This window comes from Rhinopithecus roxellana, chromosome 6, assembly GCF_007565055.1.
Source record: "Rhinopithecus roxellana isolate Shanxi Qingling chromosome 6, ASM756505v1, whole genome shotgun sequence".
Classification (NCBI taxonomy): Eukaryota; Metazoa; Chordata; class Mammalia; order Primates; family Cercopithecidae; genus Rhinopithecus; species Rhinopithecus roxellana.
In genome coordinates, this window is record NC_044554.1 from 156001161 (window position 1) to 156022685 (window position 21525).

Sequence of the window (21525 nt, forward strand, 5' to 3'; positions counted from 1 at the left end):
ACTGTTGGTGAGATTGTAAACTAGTTCAACCATTATGGAAAACAGTATGGCAATTCCTCAAGGATCTAGAACTAGATGTACCATATGACCCAGCCATCCCATTACTGGGTATATACCCAAAGGATTATAAATTATTCTACTACAAAGACACATGCACACGTATGTTTATTGTGGCACTATTCACAATAGCAAAGACTTGGAATCAACCCAAATGTCCATCTGTGACAGACTGGATTAAGAAAATGTGGCACATATACACCATGGAATACTATGTAGCCATAAAAAAGGATGAGTTTGCGTCCTTTGTAGGGACATGGATGCAGCTGGAAACCATCATTCTTAGCAAACTATCACAAGAAGAGAAAACCAAACACCGCATGTTCTCACTCATAGGTGGGAACTGAACAATGAGATCACTTGGACTTGGGAAGGGGAATATCACACACCTGGGCCTATCATGGGGAGGGGGGAGGGATTGCATTGGGGAGTTATACATGATATAAATGATGAATTGATGGGTGCTGACGAGTTGATGGGTGCAGCACACCAACATGGCACAAATATACATATGTAACAAACCTGCACGTTATGCACATGTACCCTAGAACCTAAAGTACAATAAAAAAAAGAAAGTTATACAGTGTGTGGTATTTTTGAGATTACCTTTTTTGAGCCTTTTAAGTCAAAGAGTCAGTTTAGTGATTTAAATATGTAAATTGAGAACACCGTAAAATGATAGACTGGATTAAGAAAATGTGGCACATATACACCATGGAATACTATGCAGCCAGAAAAAAGTATGAGTTCATGTCCTTTGTAAGGACATGGATGAAGTTGGAAACCATCATTCTGAGCAAACTATTGCAAGGACAGAAAACCAAACACTGCACGTTCTCACTCACAGTTGGGAACTGAACAATGAGAACAACTGGACACAGGGCTGGGAATATCACATATTGAGGCCTGTCATGGGGTGGGGGGATGGGCGAGGGATAGAATTAGGAGAAATACCTAATGTAAATGATGAGTTAATGTATGTAGCAAAGCAACATGCATATGTATATATATGTAACAAACCTGCACATTGTGAACACATACCGTAGAACTTAAAGTATAATAATAACTGAAATTACCTCAACAAAAGGCAACACCAAGTAGTTACAAACATGTACTACCCAATCCTGACTGAAGGTGGGAGTCTTCAGTTATGCAATGGTCTAGGGCACAGCAAAAAAAATAAGAGTATTAGACATAAAAGAAGAAACATTTTTAACCCACTCCAATCCGACAGTGTAAAAATATAAGTATATAATTAAGGCTCCCTTATCCATCTAGAGTAATAATGGGCATTGACCCATCTATTAAAAAAAAGAGAGAGAGAGAGCAAGAAGCCAAAAATAGAAGAGAAAGGTATACTTGAAGGAATTGGTTTTCACTACTGTAATGTGAGTGTTAGATAACTTAATGCTATTTAGCCTGATGCTGCTACAATTCTTTTGGTGGGGAGATGGTGGAGTTACAATTATCAGGTGGCTGTATTATATATGCTGAGTTACTTACCCAAAGGAAAAGACTGAGGAAGAATAATTGGATAAATCTGCATTTGTCAATGACACATATATATACTCAAAATGAAAGGGGAAGTACAAAGAACAAAAAAAGGGAGTATGGGCTAACTATAACAAACAGAACAATCAGATCAGATTAATGTCTAGATATTTAGGTCTTATGTTCTAATAAACAAAAGGTTAGTACTGACAATATGATACCTAAATGACATGTCTATGACAGCTACGGTGAAACAGAAGCCAAATAGATTATTGTAGAAAGAAATGGCACAAGAAAACATTGGCATGCAAGTGCTTTTGATAAGCATCTCTTATGAGACTTATCATAAATAGCATCTTTGAGTTTATTTTGAATATGTCTAACTGGGATGGCTGCTTCTTTTTATTTGGTAGTTCAATTAGTAGCAGGGTGGTCAACATGAAAGCTAAATTTGCCACATTGAGACCTCAAACCATGGTGGCAACACTTTATTTCCGTGAAACAGGGAAAATCCTTATGAATGAAGAACTAAGGAGTAAAATCACTGGTAGCTTATACAGGACTTAAAAAGTCTTTTCAACTAAGACATTTCTACATGAAATTTGGTACTTTATAATGGGTATAGTCATATATATGTCACAAACTTAAAGATTACTAAAATATGCACATAAAGGTAACAGTAAGCAACAACAAAAGTAATCAGAAGTGTCAAGGTACTGACCCATGTTCTGAAGGAGCAATGAAGTATAAACAACACTGCACCCTGTTATCAGGCATCTAACGTCTGTCAACTCATGATCCTGCATTTAGGTAGTCCTCAAATTTACTAGCAATGTAATCGATAACAGGCTTCCAGCTAAAGAATGCAAACAAACAAAACAAGTTGCAATTCTACATATGAATTAACTGATGACTGTTAAAGGACAATAATCAATATTTTCAAACAGGCAAAATGAATTTACCAGTGGAAGATATGTCAAGTTATTCTATATAAAGATTCAAAAATATAAATTATGTTGAATAAATCTTTATTCATTATTTCAAAACCTTCCAAATGAAAGAAAATAAACCATTTATTATCGAAACACAGCTAAATAATTAGCATATTAATTGCACAAATAAGTGTATTGGTAACTTTATTTCATTGAAGCAGTGAAAACTGACGGGTTTTTAATAATGACTGACTTTTATCTTTGGGAATACATTACTGGAAAAATGTAGATTATTAGATATATTACTTTTAATGAATATATTGGTAGCACACTTCATAATATGAAAACAATTATATTCAGTTTCAAGTTTCAAATGAGAGATTACTTTAAATAATATAAAAACTTCATGATGAACTTAGGAGTTTTAAGAGTTGACAGTAAAATACCTCAAAAACAATGTGAATTCAAACAAAAATAAAAATATTATTTATAAAATACTAAGATAATTACTTCACACTAACATTTCATAGTTGTTTTCTTCACTCAGGACTTATGGAAAAACTGAAGGTCTAAATATCAGGTTTAAATTAGGATTGAGATAGAATTTATACAAATGGATAAAACTAGAGCAAACAGTTTTAAATTTCTTACAATGAGAATTCTATCTAGCTACATTATTTTAGAGTATGTCTTGAAAACAATTTTATGATAGGTATTTGTCCGGAGCCGTGAGGCCTGGAAATTGCCGCGGCCTCTGTTGCTTAAGCTCCGCATTGCGGAGACAAGATGGCGCACTTCCTGGTTCTTCATCATCAACTTTTCCCGCACACGCAAACTTTTCCCGCGTGCACACAGATAACTTCCCGCGCCCGGGAAAGACTAAGTCTACCGAGCATGCGCCTGGTGACGTCTCTCATTATTCTCCTCCCCGCCTGCTCTGCCGCACTTCCTCTTTCTTACCAGCCTATATAAGCTGTACCAATGCCCTCATTAAACGAGACTTGATCAGGCTATTTGTCTTGTCTCCATTCTCGTGTTTTCTTGTCTCCTCCATTCCCACTCCCCCTTCCAGGGTCTGTTCGACTGTCCTGCAGGTCGGGACACCTGGCGCCCAGACAGGGACCTGGACATGGGGGAAGAAGTGAGGAAGAAGGCACTAAAGTCAGCCGAAAGTAAAAGTGGAAGAAATTCCTCCGGACATCGCGGGAGCCTGACACGTTGGAACCAGAGGTGAGTAACAGTGATTATGGGACAAGAATTGAGCCAACATCAAATTTATATAGGGCAATTAAAAGAGGCCTTAAAAACACGAGCAGTAAAGGTTAAAAGTAATGATTTATTTAAGTTTTTTGATTTTGTAAACGATACCTGCCCTTGGTTTCCACAAGAGGGAACCATTGACATAAAGAGATGGCGTAGGGTGGGAGACTGTTTTCAAGATTATTATAGTACTTTTGGACCAGAAAAGGTTCTGGTGACAGCTTTTTCTTATTGGAACTTAATCAGAGATATAATAGATAAAAAGGAAAAAGAAAAAGATCCTGAGGTAATGGTGGTGGTTACTCAGACTGAGGAAATATTAAGAGGCAGCTCCTAAACCGACCTCGAAAAATCCATACCTAATAAAGAAATAGACCTTATATTGCTACGAAGCGATGAGGAAGAGGCTGGGGTCCCCTCGATAACAAATATAGAAATATCAAATAAGGAAAAGGCCAAAAAATACCCAGTTTTACCTACAACTAATGAAAACAAAAGTAAAAATAACCTTAACCCTTCAGAAGTAGACTGGGATAATTTAGAGGAAGAGGCAGCAAAATATAATAATTCTGACTGGCTACAAACTCTTACTTATCCCTCTCCCTATAATAAGGCTTCTGCCCCCGCAGTTATGGCAGTAATAGACCCAAAAGAGGTGCTTAGAGAAAAAATTGCACAGCTTGAAGAGCAAATAAAGCTCGAAGAACTACATCAATCTTTAATCACTAGATTGCAGAAATTAAGGACAGGAAGTGAGAGCGTTCAATACCCTAAAGGAATAGAGAAACACTCTCACCCTCAGAGACCCGGACAGCATGTCCCAAAAGGAAGGTCGCTTGGTAGTAGGGATAGGGAGGATTCCTCTCCTCGAGATGTTTTTCCAGTAACGGAAACTACAGATGCGCAGGGTTGAGCCTGGAGACACCACAATGGGTTTGAATTTGCTGTAATAAAAGAACTAAAAACCGCTGTCTCGCAATACGGAGCTACTGCCCCATACACCCTGGCCATAGTCGAATCTGTGGCCGAAAATTGGCTCACTCCCATAGATTGGAATACCTTAGTTAGAGCAGTTCTTTCCGGAGGCGACCATCTGATTTGGAAGTCAGAATTTTATGAAAATTGTAGAGATACGGCCAAGAGAAACCAACAAGCCAGAAATGGTTGGGATTTTGATATGCTAACTGGCTCGGGTAACTACACAGAAACCGATGCTCAGATGCAGTACGATCCTGGACTGTTTTCTCAAATCCAAGCAGCGCCTACCAAAGCCTGGAGAAAACTTCCTGTTAAGGGGGATCCAGGAGCCTCGCTCACGGGGGTCAAACAGGGGCCTGATGAGCCCTTTGCAGACTTTGTACATAGACTTTTAACCATGGCCAGCAGAATATTTGGAAATGCCGAGGCAGGGGTGGATTATGTAAAACAGCTAGCTTACGAAAACGCTAACCCGGCTTGTCAAGCGGCAATCTGACCTTACAGAAAGAAAACAGACTTAACTGGATATATCCGTCTCTGTTCAGACATTGGGCCCTCCTATCAACAGGGTTTAGCAATGGCCACAGCTTTCAGTGGACAAACCGTAAAAGACTTCCTTAATAATAAGAACAAAGAAAAAGGAGGGTGTTTTAAATGTGGCAAAAGGGGACATTTTGCAAAAGATTGCCGTGGGGGATTCAAATAAAAACTCGGAAGCAAAGGTTCTAGGCCTTTGCCCAAGGTGTAAAAGAGGAAAACATTGGGCTAATGAATGTAAATCTAAAACTGACAGTCAGGTAAATCCTTTACCATCCCAACAGGGAAACGGGATGAGGGGCCAGCCCCAGGCCCCGAAACAAGCTTATGGGGTGGTCAGCTTTGTTCCAGCCAGCAGCAACAATCCATTTCAAGACTTAGTAGAGCAACCCCAGGAAGTGCAGGACTGGACCTCTGTTCCACCTCCCACACAGTATTAACGCCTGAGATGGGAGCACAAGCTTTAGGCACTGGAATATATGGGCCTTTGCCTCCTGATACCTTTGGATTAATCCTGGGAAGAAGCAGTGTCACCATGAAAGGTCTACAAGTCTTTCCAGGAGTAATCGATAACGATTATATTGGAGAAATTAAAATTATGGCCAGGGCTGTTAACAGTATCATTACTGTTCCTCAAGGGGATAGAATAGCATAGTTAATCCTATTGCCTTTGGTTAAAACTACTAATAAAATCCAACATTCTAACAGAGGAACGGGAGGTTTTGGATCTTCAGACATATATTGGGTACAGCCAATTACTAATCAAAAACCCTCCCTGACCTTGTGGCTAGATGGCAAGTTGTTTACAGGGTTAATAGATACAGGGGCTGATGTAACCATCATCAAACAAGAGGACTGGCCATCTCACTGTCCTACCACAGAGACTTTAACTAACTTAAGAGGAATTGGGCAAAGCAGTAATCCCAGACAAAGCTCTAAATACCTCACCTGGAAAGATAAAGAAAATAACTCAGGTCTCATTAAACCATTTGTTATCCCTCAATTGCTTGTTAATCTTTGGGGCCGAGACCTACTCTCCCAGATGAAAATTATGATGTGCAGCCCTAACGATATAGTTACTGCACAAATGCTAGCCCAAGGTTATAGCCCCGGAAAAGGACTGGGAAAAAGGGAAAATGGTATTCAACAGCCTATTCCAGCCTTAGGACAATCTAACACAAAGGGGTTTGGAAATTTTTAGCTTCGGCCATTGACATGCCTGCACCCCAAAAGTGTGCTGACCCCATAACATGGAAGTCGGATGAGCCTGTTTGGGTTGATCAACGGCCTTTAGTTAATGAAAAGCTAATTGCAGCCCAACAGTTAGTGCAGGAACAGCAGGAACAGCAGGGCATATTGCGGAGAGTAACTCTCCCTGGAATACACCCATATTTGTTATCAGAAAAAGGTCCGGTAAGTGGAGACTCTTACAAGATTTAAGGGCAGTAAACGCTACTATGATCCTCATGGGTGCCTTGCAGCTCGGACTACCCTCTCTGGTAGCACTCCCTGAAGGATATTTTAAAATTATCATAGACCTTAAAGATTGCTTTTTTACAATTCCCCTTCATCCTACTGACCAAAAACGATTCGCCTTTAGCTTATCATCTATAAATTTTAAAGAACCAATGAAGTGATACCAATGGAAAGTGTTACCTCAAGGTATGGCCAACAGTCCCACCTTGTGTCAAAAATATGTTGCTACAGCCATACACTCAGTTAGAGAGACATGGAAACAAATATACATTATACATTACATGGATGATATCCTCATAGCAGGAAAAATGGGAGAACAAGTTTTACAGTGTTTTGCTCAACTCAGACAAGAACTAACCACAGCGGGGTTACAAATAGCTCCAGAAAAAATACAACTACAAGACCGTTATACGTATTTAGGTTTTCAAATAAATGGACCTAAAATTACTAATCAAAAGGCAGTTATCCGTGAAGATAAGTTACAAACCCTCAATGATTTCCAAAAGCTCCTTGGAGACATAAATTGGCTCTGGCCATACTTAAAACTCACCATGGGAGACTTAAAACCTTTATTCGACACCCTGAGAGGTGACCCCAACCCTAAGTCCCTTAGGTCGTTATCAAAAGAAGCTCTTTTATCACTTAATAAAGTAGAGGCGGCCATTGCTGAGCAATTTGTTACTAACATAGACTATTCACAGCCATTAACCCTTTTAATATTTAACACAACACTAACACCTACTGGTTTATTCTGGCAAAATAACCCTATTATGTGGGTCCACTTGCCTTCATCACCCAAAAAGGTATTACTCCCCTATTATGATGCCATAGCAGATTTAATCATCTTAGGTAGAGACAATAGCAAAAAATATTTTGGAATTGAACCCTGTATGATCATACAACCTTATTCTAAGCCACAAATCCATTGGCTAATGCAAAACACTGAAACATGGCCGATTGCTTGCGCCTCTTATGCCGGTAACTTAGATAACCATTACCTGCCAAATAAGCTTATCCAATTTTGTAAACTACATGCTTTTGTCTTCCCTCATGTCATCAGTAAAACACCTTTAGACAATGCCTTATTAGTATTCATTGATGGGTCATCCACAGGAACTGCTGCATATACCTTTGCTGACACCATTGTTAAATTCAAAACCAGCCATACCTCGGCTCAGTTAGTAGAATTACAGGCCCTAATCGTGGTGCTGTCAGCCTTCCCTAATCAGGCCCTTAATATTTATACCGACAGTGCATACTTAGTTCACTCAATACCTCTACTTGAGACAGTAGCACAAATTAAGCATGTGTCACATATAGCCAAGTTATTTTTACAAAGCCAACAATTAATACATAATAGAACAACACCCTTCTTTCTTGGACACATTAGAACGCATTCAGGATTACCAGGACCTCTATCCCAGGGCAACCAACTGGCTGATATGGCAACCAAGACGGTAGCCATAGCTACAAATACAAACCTAGCCCAAGCACAGGCTACTCATGCCTTACACCATCTTAATGCTCAAACTTTGAGACTGATGTTTAAAATAACTAGAGAACAAGCAAGGCAAATAGTTAAACAATGTCAGACCTGTATAACATACCTGCCAGTCCCTCACTTAGGAATTAACCCAAGAGGACTAGTTCCCAACATGATCTGGCAAATGGATGTCACCCATTATTCAGAATTCGGTAACTTAAAATACGTCCATGTATGTATAGATACATTTAGTGGATTTATACTAGCCACCTTACAAACAGGAGAAGCTACCAAACATGTCATAGCTCATTTACTACACTGTTTTTCCATAGTTGGAAAGCCTAAACAACTAAAAACAGACAATGGTCCTGGCTATACATCCAAAGCCTTTCAAGACTTCTGTCTTAAATTACAAATAAAACACATTACTGGAATTCCCTATAACCCTCAAGGACAAGGAATAGTTGAAAGAGCTCACCTATTCTTAAAAACCACCATTGACAAAATAAAAAAGGGAGAATGGTACCCTACTAAGGGCACCCCTAGAAATATCCTTAATCACACACTTTTTATTTTAAATTTTTTAAATTTAGACAACCTGAACAGATCAGCAGCCGATCGATTTTGGCATTCTGAGTCCAAAAAACAATTTGCCATGGTTAAATGGAAAGACCCCTTAGACAACACATGGCATGGTCCAGACCCAGTGTTAATCTGGGGAAGAGGCTCAGTTTGTGTTTTTTCTCAAACTCATGATGCAGCCAGATGGCTACCAGAGCGACTGGTGAGACAGGTACCTAACAATAGCCAATCCAGGGAGTAATTTTCTCCCTGAGAGTACTCTTTTCCTCTATTGCAGAGATGAACTCCAACTACAAGCCCCTCTGGACCATGGTGCTGATCTGCCAAGCATTCCAGGTTCATGCCAGCTTCGGTAATCCCCATGAGGCCCGTACATATATACAACAACGATACGGTAAGCCCTGTGATTGCTATGGGGGATATGTGACCTCCCCTCCAAATAAGTACCTCTCAACTGTCTCCTGCTCCGCTCACACAGCATACCTGCCTAGTGACTCCCTCAAATGGAGGTGTGTGTCAACCCCTAGGATATCTGATGGAGGGGGCGTTACAACTTGCCCTTGCGACACATTTAAGGCTACTATGCACAGCTCCTGCTACACCACTTATCAAGAATGCACCTCTGACAATAAGACATACTATACTGCTATCTTAACAAGAACTAGAAACCCCACTATAGGGGCCAGTAATGTCCCTACCATTTTAGGAAATACCAATAACCTTGTATCAGCTGGCTGTACTGGAATTGTAGGACAGCCTGTCTGCTGGAATATTCACCCCCCTCTTCATATCTCTGACGGAGGAGGACCACAAGACAAGGTCTGAGAAATTAGGGTATACAAAAAACTTGAAGAGTTGCAAAAATCTCTATATCCAGAAATTCGCTACCACCCTTTGGCTCTGCCCAAAATCCGAGGGAAAGAAAAAATTGATGCCCAGACTTTTGACCTCCTCACTGCTACTCATAATCTGCTCAATAATTCCAACTCTAGTCTAGCCAATGACTGCTGGCTATGTTTACCGTTAGGAGATCCCGTTCCTCTTGCCATACCCAGCAATGACTTAAACTCTACATCCAATACTTCCTGCACCATAATTCCTCCCCTTCAAGTGCAGCCCCTAGAATTTTCTAACTCCCCTTGCTTCTACTCCCCTTTCCTCAATAACACCTATGACATCGATGTAGGAATCGTTGAATTCAATAATTGTTCCATCACAACAAATATTTCCCAATCGCTCTGTGCCCCTAACAGTTCAGTTTTTATATGTGGCAATAATAGAGCGTATACATATTTGCCTGTAAACTGGACAGGACATTGTGTCTTAGCCACTCTTCTGCCAGATATAGACATCATCCCTGGAGATGAACCTGTACCTATTCCAGCTATAGATCACTTTTTGAGAAGAGCCAAAAGGGCAATACAATTTATCCCCTTACTTGTAGGATTAGGCATAACTACTGCCGTAACAACTGGGGCTTCAAGCCTAGGGGTCTCTGTTACTCAATACACCAAATTGTCTTGCCAATTGATCTCAGATATGCAGGCCATCTCAAGTACTATACGGGATCTACAAGATCAAGTAGATTCCCTGGCAGAAGTAGTGCTCCAAAATAGAAGAGGCCTAGATTTATTAACTGCCGAACTGGGAGGTATCTGCTTAGCTCTACAGGAAAAGTGCTGTTTCTACGCCAACAAGTCCAGGATCATCAGAGATAAAATCAAGCGTCTACAAGAAGACCTAGAAAAACGATGAAAAGAAATGACTGATAACCCGTTTTGGACTGGGTTCCATGGACTCCTCCCCTATACTATACCGTTCTTGGGCCCCCTGCTTTGCCTATTGCTCTTCCTCTCTTTGGGACCTATAATCTTCAGTAAGCTCATGACATTCATTAAGCAACAAATCGAGGCCATCCAAGCCAAACCCATACAGGTCCATTATCATTGCCTTGAACAAGAAGATCACGGTGGTCCATACTTATGCTTGCCGTAAACCACCTTCCCTGTGCGCCGAACTGGACAGCCAATGATGGGTAAGAGAGTGTCATCTCTCACTAACCTAAGACAGGAGGGCCGTCATAGCTACTGCCTAATCCCATGATGGGTACCAGTGAAGAGATGTGTCACTCCAACCTAAGACAGGCGCAGTTCCTGAGGGACTATCTTCTAGTCACTAATAATATAAAAAAGGAGGACCTGTCCAGAGCCGTGAGGCCTGGAAATTGCCGCGACCTCTGTTGCTTAAGCTCCGCATTGCGGAGACAAGATGGCGCACTTCCTGGTTCTTCATCATCAACTTTTCCCGCACACGCAAACTTTTCCCGCGCGTGCGTAGATAACTTCCCACGCCCGGGAAAGACTAAGTCTACCGAGCATGCGCCTGGTGACGTCTCTCATTATTCTCCTCCCCGCCTGCTCTGCCGCACTTCCTCTTTCTTACCAGCCTATATAAGCTGTACCAACGCCCTCATTAAATGAGACTTGATCAGGCTATTTGTCTTGTCTCCATTTCTCGTGTTTTCTTGTCTCCTCCATTCCCACTCCCCCTTCCAGGGTCTGTTCGACTGTCCTGCAGGTCGGGACAGGTATTAACTCCATTTTATAGAAAAGTAAATGGGTTCAAAGAAGTTAAACAACTTGATAAAGTTGCAAAGTTCTTATACAAACCCAAGTTATGTTACTTGAAGTTTGATGACCTTTGCTACGATAAGAAGTGGCTACAGGCTGCTGCACCATTTAATAAAAAGTGCATATCTAGAGTCTAGCCCCTTGCTCTATACAGTGTGATCTACCATCCAGCAGCATCAGTATCACCTGGGATCTTGTTAGAAATGTAGAAATACAGCCCATCTCAGACCTACTAGAAGAACTACATTTAACAGGATACCCAGGATTGGAATGCATAGCAAAGACTGAGAAGAAGTAAATTAGATTACATACATCTCGGGAGTCTTACAGAATTGCTATTGCCATTCAACTACGATATGGTATTATCCCACTGACTAATATAGAACACTCTATGTAAATAACAATAGCTTTTCTATTTTCTCTACATTGTCCAATGCAGTTTTCTGCAATGATGAAAATCTTCATATATGTGCTGCACAAAATGGCGGCCACTTGCCACATGTGGCTGCTGAGCACTTGAAATGTATCTGGAGCAAATGAGAAATGGCATTTTTAATTTAATTAATTTTAATTGATTTATACATGTGGCAAATGATTATCATGCTATATAGCACAACTCCAGGGGAACTGGTTACTATGTCACAGTGTCATCTCTAGGAGAGTCCTTAGGACAAATTTGGAAAGTTCTAGTCAAGATAATTCTTCTGATTAACTGTACTTCTCCTTTTTTATTTTAATTTTATGAAGTCATATCTACCATCTTACACTGGCTAAGGGCAAGTTTGCATCTTACCTCTAAGAAAGCATAATAAAAGTTACAATGTGTGCTTTGTGTGTATTAATATTATTCCAGCTTATCATCAATTAACAATACTAATATCCATACCTGTACAGTCTTTCTAATTCTATGAGAAGGACCTGGATACTCTGGAGAATACAAATCTGTGAGGAATAATGAGTTGATTAATGTCGACTTTCCCAATCCAGATTTGCCTAAAAGAAGTAAGGAAAAATATCTGTTAAACTCACCCACTTTACCCAACCTTAAATATACAACAGATGCTAGAGTCATACTGGCTTTATGCAAGTACTTCTTGGTGAGACAATGAAATGACATTAGAAAATATGCTACAAAGAATAAGTATCTTGTCCTCAGTTTTTAGCTATCAAATTAAACCCATGTTTCCAAGGATTCTTTTCAGCCTTTTAATTATACCACTTATATTCATTAAAAGTAATGTATCTAATAATCTACATTTTTCCAGTAATGTATTCCCAAAGAAAAAAGTCAGTCATTATTAAAAAACCCAAGTTGGTTTTCACTGCTTCAATGAAATAAAGTTTTTCTTTATTTACAGACAATTATGAATGAATAATAAACAAGAAATCATGCAACTACAAAAAGCAAAAATCTGGGGGCGGAGCAAGATGGCCGAATAGGAACAGCTCCAATCTCCAACTCCCAGCGCGAGCGACACAGAAGACCGGTGATTTCTGCATTTTCAACTGAGGTACTGGGGTCATCTCACTAGTGAGTGCCGGACAGTCGGTGCTGGTCAGCTGCTGCAGCCTGACCAGCGAGAGCTGAAGCAGGGCGAGGCATCGCCTCACCTGGAAGCGCAAGGGGGAAGGGAATCCGTTTTCCTAGCCAGGGGAACTGAGACACACAACACCTGGAAAATCGGGTAACTCCCACCCCAATACTGCACTTCAAACAAACAGGCACACCAGGAGAATATATCCCACACCTGGCTGGGAGGGTCCCACGCCCACGAAGCCTCCCTCACTGCTAACACAGCAGTCTGCAGTGATCTATCCGCAAGGCAGCAGCGAGGCTGGGGGAGGGGCGCCCGCCATTGCTGAGGCTTAAGTAGGTAAACAAAGCTGCTGGGAAGCTCGAACTGGGTGGAGCTCACAGCAGCTCAAGGAAGCCTGCCTGTCTCTGTAGTCTCCACCTCTGGGGACAGCGCACAGCTGAAGACCAACAGCGGAAGCAGCAGGGGCCAGTGCAGACGCGAACGACTCTGTCTGACAGCTTTGGGGAGAGCCATGGATCTCCCAACGTGGAGGTTGAGATCTGAGAACGGACAGACTGCCTGCTCAGGTGGGTCCCTGACCCCTGAGTAGCCTCACTGGGAGACATCCCCCACTAGGGGCAGTCTGACACCCCACACCTCACAAGGTGGAGTACACCTCTGAGAGGAAAGTTCCAAAGGAAGAATCAGACAGGTACACTCGCTGTTCAGCAATATTCTATCTTCCGCAACCTCTGCTGCTGATACCCAGGCAAACAGGGTCTGGAGTGGACCTCAAGCAATCTCCAACAGACCAACAGACAGTCCTTCTGACTGTCAGAAGGAAAACTATCAAACAGGAAGGACACCTATACCAAAACCCCATCAGTACGTCACCATCATCAAAGACCAGAGACAGATAAAACCACAAAGATGGGGAAAAAGCAGGGCAGAAAAGCTGGAAATTCAAAAAATAAGAGCGCATCTCCCCCTGCAAAGGAGCGCAGCCCATCGCCAGCAATGGAACAAAGCTGGTCAGAGAATGACTTTGACGAGATGAGAGAAGAAGGCTTCAGTCCATCAAACTTCTCAGAGCTAAAGGAGGAATTACGTACCCAGTGCAAAGAAACTAAAAATCTTGAAAAAAGAGTGGAAGAATTGACAGCTAGACTAATTAATGCAGAGAAGATCATAAACGAAATGACAGAGATGAAAACCATGACACGAGAAATACGTGACAAATGCACAAGCTTCAGTAACCGACTCGATCAACTGGAAGAAAGAGTATCAGCGATTGAGGATCAAATGAATGAAATGAAGCGAGAAGAGAAACCAAAAGAAAAAAGAAGAAAAAGAAATGAACAAAGCCTGCAAGAAGTATGGGATTATGTAAAAAGACCAAATCTACGTCTGATTGGGGTGCCTGAAAGTGAGGGGGAAAATGGAACCAAGTTGGAAAACACTCTTTAGGATATCATCCAGGAGAACTTCCCCAACCTAGTAGGGCAGGCCAACATTCAAATTCAGGAAATACAGAGAACGCCACAAAGATACTCCTCCAGAAGAGCAACTCCAAGACACATAATTGGCAGATTCACCAAAGTTGAAATGAAGGAAAAAATCTTAAGGGCAGCCAGAGAGAAAGGTTGGGTTACCCACAAAGGGAAGCCCATCAAACTAATGGCAGATCTCTCGGCAGAAACTCTACAAGCCAGAAGAGAGTGGGGGCCAATATTCAACGTTCTTAAAGAAAAGAATTTTAAACCCAGAATTTCATATCCAGCCAAACTCAGTTTCATAAGTGAAGGAGAAATAAAATCCTTTACAGATAAGCAAATGCATAGAGATTTTGTCACCACCAGGCCTGCCTTACAAGAGACCCTGAAGGAAGCCCTAAACATGGAAAGGAACAACCGGTACCAGCCATTGCAAAAACATGCCAAAATGTAAAGACCATCGAGGCTAGGAAGAAACTGCATCAACTAACGAGCAAAATAACCAGTTAATATCATAATGACAGGATCAAGTTCACACATAACAATATTAACCTTAAATGTTAATGGACTAAATGCTCCAATTAAAAGACACAGACTGGCAAACTGGATAAAGAGTCAAGACCGTTCAGTCTGCTGTATTCAGGAGACCCATCTCACATGCAGAGACATACATAGGCTCAAAATAAAGGGATGGAGGAAGATCTACCAAGCAAATGGAGAACAAAAAAAAGCAGGGGTTGCAATCCTAGTCTCTGATAAAACAGACTTTAAACCATCAAAGATCAAAAGAGACAAGGAAGGCCATTACATAATGGTAAAGGGATCAATTCAACAGGAAGAGCTAACTCTCCTAAATATATATGCACCCAATACAGGAGCACCCAGATTCATAAAGCAAGTCCTTAGAGACTTACAAAGAGACTTAGACTCCCATACAATAATAATGGGAGACTTCAACACTCCACTGTCAACATTAGACAGATCAACGAGACAGAAAGTTAACAAGGATATCCAGGAATTGAACTCATCTCTGCAGCAAGCGGACCTAATAGACATCTATAGAACTCTCCACCCCAAATCAACAGAATATACATTCTTCTCAGCACCACATCGCACTTATTCCAAAATTGACCACATAATTGGAAGTAAAGCACTCCTCAGCAAATGTAAAAGAACAGAAATTATAACAAACTGTCTCTCAGACCACAGTGCAATCAAACTAGAACTCAGGACTAAGAAACTCAATCGAAACCGCTCAACTACATGGAAACTGAACAACCTGCTCCTGAATGACTACTGGGTACACAACGAAATGAAAGCAGAAATAAAGATGTTCTTTGAAACCAGTGAGAACAAAGATACAACATACCAGAATCTCTGGGACACATTTAAAGCAGTGTGTAGAGGGAAATTTACAGCACTAAATGCCCACAAGAGAAAACAGGAAAGATCTAAAATTGACACTCCAACATCACAATTAAAAGAACTAGAGAGGCAAGAGCAAACACATTCAAAAGCTAGCAGAAGGCAAGAAATAACTAAGATCAGAGCAGAACTGAAGGAGATAGAGACACAAAAAACCCTCCAAAAAATCAATGAATCCAGGAGTTGGTTTTTTGAAAAGATCAACAAAATTGACAGACCGCTAGCAAGACTAATAAAGAAGAAAAGAGAGAGGAATCAAATAGATGCAATAAAAAATGATAAAGGGGATATCACCACCGACCCCACAGAAATACAACCAACCATCAGAGCATACTATAAACGCCTCTACGCAAATCAACTAGAAAATCTAGAAGAAATGGATAATTTCCTGGAGACTTACACTCTCCCAAGACTAAACCAGGAAGAAGTTGAATCCCTGAATAGACCAATAGCAGGCTCTGAAATTGAGGCAACAATTAATAGCCTACCCACCAAAAAAAGTCCAGGACCAGATGGATTCACAGCTGAATTCTACCAGAGGTACAAGGAGGAGCTGGTACCATTCCTTCTGAAACTATTCCAATCAATAGAAAAAGAGGGAATCCTCCCTAACTCATTTTAGGAGGCCAACATCATCCTGATACCAAAGCCTGGCAGAGACACAACAAAAAAAGAGAATTTTAGACCAATATCCCTGATGAACATCGATGCAAAAATTCTCAATAAAATACTGGCAAACCGGATTCAGCAGCACATGAAAAAGCTTATCCACCATGATCAAGTGGGCTTCATCCCTGGAATGCAAGGCTGGTTCAACATTCGCAAATCAATAAACGTAATCCAGCATATAAACAGAACCAAAGACAAGAACCACACGATTATCTCAATAGATGCAGAGAAGGCTTTTGACAAAATTCAACAGCCCTTCATGCTAAAAACGCTCAATAAATTCGGTATTGATGGAATGTACCTCAATAAGAGCTATTTATGACAAACCCACAGCTAGTATCATACTGAATGGGCAAAAACTGGAGAAATTTCCTTTGAAAACTGGCACAAGACAGGGATGCCCTCTCTCACCACTCCTATTCAACATAGTGTTGGAAGTTCTGGCTAGGGCAATCAGGCAAGAGAAAGAAATCAAGGGTATCCAGTTAGGAAAAGAAGAAGTCAAATTGTCCCTGTTTGCAGATGACATGATTGTATATTTAGAAAACCCCATCGTCTCAGCCCAAAATCTCCTTAAGCTGATAAGCAACTTCAGCAAAGTCTCAGGATACAAAATTAATGTGCAAAAATCACAAGCATTCTTATACACCAGTAACAGACAAGCAGAGAGCCAAATCAGGAATGAACTTCCATTCACAATTGCTTCAAAGAGAATAAAATACCTAGGAATCCAACTTACAAGGGATGTCAAGGACCTCGTCAAGGAGAACTACAAACCACTGCTCAGTGAAATAAAAGGACACAAACAAATGGAAGAACATACCATGCTCATGGATAGGAAGAATCAATATCGTGAAAATGGCCATACTGTCCAAGGTTATGTATAGATTCAATGCCATCCCCATCAAGCTACCAATGAGTTTCTTCACAGAATTGGAAAAAACTGCTTTAAAGTTCATATGGAACCAAAAAAGAGCCCACATTGCCAAGACAATCCTAAGTCAAAAGGACAAAGCTGGAGGCGTCACGCTCCCTGACTTCAAACTATACTACAAGGCTACAGTAACCAAAACAGCATGGTACTGGTAGCAAAACAGAGCTATAGACCAATGGAACAGAACAGAGTCCTCAGAAATAATACCACACATCTACAGCCATCTGATCTTTGACAAACCTGAGAGAAACAAGAAATGGGGAAAGGATTCCCTATTTAATAAATGGTGCTGGGAAAATTGGCTAGCCATAAGTAGAAAGCTGAAACTGGATCCTTTCCTTACCCCTATATGAAGATTAATTCAAGATGGATTAGAGACTTAAATGTTAGACCTAATATCATAAAAACCCTAGAAGAAAATCTAGGTAGTACCATTCAAGACATAGGCATGGGCAAGGACTTCATGTCTAAAACACCAAAAGCAACGGCAGCAAAAGCCAAAATTGACAAATGGGATCTAATTAAACTAAAGAGCTTCTGCACAGCAAAAGAAACTACTATCAGAGTGAACAGGCAACCTACAGAATGGGAGAAAATTATTGCAACCTGCTCATCTGACAAAGGGCTAATATCCAGAATCTACAAAGAACTCAAACAAATATACAAGAAAAAAACAAACAACCCCATCAAAAAGTGGGCAAAGGATATGAACAGACATTTCTCAAAAGAAGACATTCATACAGCCAACAGACACATGAAAAAATGCTCATCATCACTCGGCATCAGAGAATTGCAAATCAAAACCACAATGAGATACCATCTCACACCAGTTAGAATGGCAAACATTAAGAAGTCAGGAAACAACAGGTGTTGGAGAGGATGTGGAGAAATAGGAACACTTTTACACTGTTGGTGGGATTGTAAACTAGTTCAACCATTATGGAAAACAGTATGGCAATTCCTCAAGGATCTAGAACTAAATGTACCATATGACCCAGCCATCCCACTACTGGGTATAAACCCAAAGGATTATAAATTATTCTACTACAAAGACACATGCACACGTATGTTTATTGTGGCACTATTCACAATAGCAAAGACTTGGAATCAACCCAAATGTCCATCTGTGACAGACTGGATTAAGAAAATGTGGCACATATACACCATGGAATACTATGCAGCCATAAAAAAGGATGAGTTTGCGTCCTTTGTAGGGACATGGATGCAGCTGGAAACCATCATTCTTAGCAAACTATCACAAGAAGAGAAAACCAAACACCGCATGTTCTCACTCATAGGTGGGAACTGAACAATGAGATCACTTGGACTCGGGAAGGGGAACATCACACACTGGGGCCTATCATGGGGAGGGGGGAGGAGGGAGGGATTGCATTGGGGAGTTATACATGATATAAATGATGAATTGATGGGTGCTGACGAGTTGATGGGTGCAGCACACCAACATGGCATAAGTATACATATGTAACAAACCTGCACATTATGCACATGTACCCTAGAACTTAAAGTATAATAAAAAAAAATGAAAAAAAAGCAAAAATCTGCTAATATAAAGAATAATTAATCACAATGAACATCTCCGTATAAAATTCTAAATCACAAAAAATATTTTCTAATTTAGCCACCCATCAGAATCCAAAAAATCTTAGGTAATTACTTATTCTACTCCTTCTACTTGAGGTAGGAGGTAGACACAGAGGAAGCTAGGGCATGATTCCTACTCTGATCACATACTCTTTTTTGACCCTCCATGTCTTGTCCAATACACACAGTCTAGTGTATAGTAACTATTATAAGTATACCAAAATATAAATGGCTTCAAGGTATATATAACCTAAGTTTAGAACAAATTACAAATCATATGATAATTAATATGGCACAGAGTTAAACTCTTTATTGTTAATAATAATTCACTTAGCATAATAGGCATGTTTAGCCTAAGTAACTGATGTCACAATACTTTTATGTCTGGGAGGAATTTTTTTTATATTAGCTCTCAAAAGAGATAAGATCCTTTCCACTGTGATTTGGGCTTGCCCCTTTAACTGAGAGCATGCCACCTTTTACTAAAGTTTGATGTATAACTCAACTCAGAGTTGAGGATGAAAAGTGGGGATAATAACACCTCCCTGTAACCTGGTACATATCATATGATGTTGATTTATTTATTTGTGGATTCAGGATCTTGCACTGTTGCCCAGGCTGGAGTGCAGTGGTACGATCATGGCTCACTGAAGCCTTGAACTCTTGGGTGTGGTGGTGCACACCTTAGTCCCAGCTACTTGGGAGGGTGAGGCAGGAGAATCACTTGAACCCAGGAGGCAGAGGTTGCAGTGAGCCAAGATCACACCACTGCACTCCAGCCTGGCGACAAAGCAAGACTCTATCTCAGGAAAAAAAAAAAACTAAAGTAAAAAGTTCTTGTATCTAAAATGAGCAAAATCACCAGGCACAGTGGGTTACACTTGTAATCCCAGCACTTTGGGATGCTGAGGTGGGTGGACCATCTAAAGTCAGGAGTTTGAGACCAGCCTACAGTAAGCCGAGATTGCATCACTGCACTCCAGCCTGGGGAGACAGAGTGATACTCCATTTCAAAAAAAGAATTAGCCAAGGGTGGTAGCATGCACCTGTAGTCCCAGCTACTGGGGAGGCTGATGTGGAAGGATTCCTTGAGCCGGTAGGTCAAGGCTGCAGTGAGCCATGATTGCACCATCTCACTCCAGCCTGGACAACAAGCAAGACCCTGTCTCAAAAAAGACACACACACACACACACCAGAAAACAGGACAGAACAGCATCATTTCCTTATCATTAGTTTGAAGGAAGTGAATTGCTTGTAAAAGTTTCCATTTTCAAAAACAAAAAGCATTAAAATACAGTGTAAGGCCAGGCACGATGGCTTGTTCCTGTAATCCCAGCACTTTGGGAGGCTGAAATAGATTGCTTGACCCCAGGAGGTGGAGGCTGCAGCGAGGATCGAGGCTCAAGCGATCCTCCTGCCTCAGCTCCGCAAGTAGCAGGGACTACAAGCGTGTGCCACCATGCCCAGCTAATTTTTTGTATTTTTGTAGAGACAGGGTTTCACCATGTTGCCCAAGCTAGTCTGGAACTCCTGAGCTCAAGTGATCCGCTGGCCTCGGCCTCGCACGTTTTGGGATTATGGGCGTGAGCCACTGGTGCTGGCCCAATTACTTTCTTCAATTTGAGCATGAGCACTGGAAGAAACGCTCTCACTTGCATATAATTTTTTAGAGACAGAGTCTTCCTCTGTCATACAGACTGGAGTGCAGTGGCGCAATTTTGGCTCACTGTAACCACAACCTCCTGTGCTTGAGTGCTTATATAATCTCGGCTCACTGTAATCTCAATTTCCTGGGCTCAGTCGCGTACACATACACACACACACACACACATATATATATACATATATATTTGTTTGTTTAGACGTTGACTCAGTCTGTCGCCCAGGCTGGAGTACAGTGGCGTGATCTCGGCTCACTGCAACCACCACCTCCCAGGTTCAAACAATTCTCTGCCTCAGTCTTCTGAGTACCTGGGATTAGAGGCGCCCGCCACTACGCGGGGCTAATTTTTGTATTTTTAATAGAGACGGGATTTCACCATGCTGGCCAGGCTTGTCTTGAACTCCTGACCTTGTGATCCACCCGCCTTGGCCTCCCTAAGTGCTGGGATTACAGGCGTGGGCCACCGCGCCCTGCCGATCGCTTATATTTTTAAAAAGATGTTTTCTTCCTTTCCAGGCCCCTTCTACCCTGTTACAAAGTTTCAAAGCCTTAACGCTATTGCAAAGGGCCTTCAGAGGTCAAGCTCGGGGTGCAGCTCCTTAATGAGGGGCAGCCTCAGAGGGGGCCGACCCTGCCCAGGATGAGCGGCGCCAGGTAGCGGGAGACGATCCCCGGCTCTCTGGGCCTTGGCTGGGGAGGTGTTGTGACGCACAGGTACCCAAGCTCAGAAGAGGCGAGTGCGGGCTGCAGACCGGGCTGCAGTTGGCGCTGGCCATTGAGGAGCTTCTGCGCCAC

At 41.4% G+C, this 21525-nt stretch overlaps 1 protein-coding gene across 2 annotated transcripts in view; it reads right to left on the reverse strand.

Annotated features, from left to right (window-relative positions):
* The window catches only part of LOC104673834 (septin-7-like), a 34076-nt gene that overhangs the window by 11969 nt on the left and 582 nt on the right, over nt 1–21525 (reverse strand). Inside the window, exons 2-3 of one of the 2 annotated variants that reach the window (XM_030932742.1) lie at nt 12313–12419; nt 2270–2404 (exon numbers count right to left, since the gene is read on the reverse strand). In XM_030932742.1, coding sequence (XP_030788602.1) covers nt 2270–2325 — 56 coding nt within the window. In that variant the 5' untranslated portion in view covers nt 2326–2404; nt 12313–12419. The remainder of the gene's footprint in view (nt 1–2269; nt 2405–12312; nt 12420–21525) is intronic. The other variant, XR_004058014.1, reaches the window with a different exon arrangement.